Genomic DNA, 1,811 nt, shown 5'->3' on the forward strand with positions numbered 1-1,811 from the left:
AGTTTCATGAATGAGATGTACAGATATATGGGTCCTGACAAAGTAAGTAGAATGGTTATTCCCTTTTAGCAAGTATATCTTTTCTGTAATGGTTTATAAATATATTATATACTTTAGGATCTTCCATCAGAGGAGGTCGGTGTTGGTACTCGGGAAATGGGATATCTTTTCGGACAATACAGACGACTTGCTGGTCAGTTTCAGGTACTGGATATCTTTTCGGACGCTGAAGCTTTTTTTTCATGATATTTTCTTTTGCCTCCTGCCTTTTAATCCTGGAAACAGAATGGCAGTAGACTTTTTAATTTGGTTCTCATTCCTAATAGGTCATTTCTTAGAAAGTTAGTTTTGTTTTTCGTTTTATCCTTTTTGGGAGTAAAATTTGTGATTTTTAAGGGAAGAATATCTCTACTAATATTTGTATTCATTCTCTCATATACTGGACCGTTTCAGTGCTAAATGTCCTCGGCGGTGCTATATACTGTACTCATTTATTTGCATTGGTTTTTGCTGTTCGGAGAGAATAAAGAGTTTTGGCTGTTATATCTTTGTGTCAATTACTTATGCAGGGAAGTTTTACAGGACCGAGGATATATTGGGCTGCTTCTAGCCTTAGAACTGAAGCTAGTGGCTATGGTGTGGTAAGGATAGTTTTATTTTATTTTTAAACATGTAGAACACTGTTAACATGTCATGACTCTGTATGAACTAAAACTCATTTGGATTCTTTCAGGTGTACTTTGCACGACTTATGCTTGCAGATATGAATAAGGAAATCAAGGGACTAAGGTTTCATTCTTGATCATTTTAAATATGTGTTTGTACCAATGTTTTGGATCTCTGAGTTGTCAAAAAAAAAAAAAGAAGTTTTGGATCGCTGAGTGTATCTAGTCAGTAAGATACTTTTTGCTTTCGTATTCCTCTTGCGACACTTTTTTAGTTCTTGTTCATTTTTCTGTCAGTTCTAAAAGGTCGTACGAAAACTAGTCCTTTCTGAATGTTTGGCTTCTCACATAACACTGAAGCTGTGTGACTTGTGTATAATTTTGTGACTCTCATCTTTTGAAACCATATACTCTTTATATTAGATGTGTCGTGAGTGGTTGCGGGAAGATTGCGATGCATGTTGTAGAGAAGCTAATTGCTTGTGGAGCCCATCCGGTTACAGTTTCAGGTTATCCACTCATCCTATCATTCTAGATTTGAAGCAACTCAAGTGTGTATTTTTTCTGCCTTTTTTGTTGTTTTAACCATCTTTAAGCTCTTAATTGAGCTAAGAGTTGATTTAAGCCCCGGTCTGCCAGAGAAACGGTCAGAACTCAGACGTTGCTTATATGTATTGGTGTCTTCTTCTAGGCCAATGCTTAGAGGTCTTGAATTGAATGTCTAGTTATTGCCAATGGATCTTGATTAGTTAGGCCAATGTAAGAAGTTACCTCAGCTGTCTGTGACGTGTTGTGCTGCTAAAGAGTTACTGAGTTAGCATTCTGCGAAAATGATTTGTGTTTTTTTTGCTTTGCAATTGAATTCCATAGACAGAAAGCAGCTGATGGAGTTGATTTATGGCACTGATTTTTGCTGATGCAAACTTTTTACAGATTCAAAAGGATATTTGGTGGACGATGACGGATTTGATTATATGAAACTTGCATTCTTGAGAGATATAAAATCCCAACAGAGAAGTTTGAGGTATTAATCGTCCTAGAATACCATGGTATTTGTCACTTGGCTAAAATGATAGATCCCAACGATACATGTGTCTGGTATGCAGAGACTATTCCAAGACGTATGCAAGGGCGAAATACTTTGAT

The 1,811-nt window shown here is 36.5% G+C and overlaps 1 protein-coding gene across 1 annotated transcript in view; it reads left to right on the forward strand.

Annotated features, from left to right (window-relative positions):
* The window catches only part of LOC104779305 (NADP-specific glutamate dehydrogenase), an 11,239-nt gene that overhangs the window by 3,717 nt on the left and 5,711 nt on the right, over window positions 1-1,811 (forward strand). The window contains exons 7-12 of the mRNA XM_010503663.2: window positions 118-204; window positions 570-641; window positions 734-789; window positions 1,089-1,174; window positions 1,599-1,689; window positions 1,772-1,810. Of these exons, the coding sequence (XP_010501965.2) occupies window positions 118-204; window positions 570-641; window positions 734-789; window positions 1,089-1,174; window positions 1,599-1,689; window positions 1,772-1,810 (431 nt within the window). The remainder of the gene's footprint in view (window positions 1-117; window positions 205-569; window positions 642-733; window positions 790-1,088; window positions 1,175-1,598; window positions 1,690-1,771; window position 1,811) is intronic.

This window comes from Camelina sativa, chromosome 3 (genome assembly GCF_000633955.1).
Source record: "Camelina sativa cultivar DH55 chromosome 3, Cs, whole genome shotgun sequence".
Classification (NCBI taxonomy): domain Eukaryota; kingdom Viridiplantae; phylum Streptophyta; class Magnoliopsida; order Brassicales; family Brassicaceae; genus Camelina; species Camelina sativa.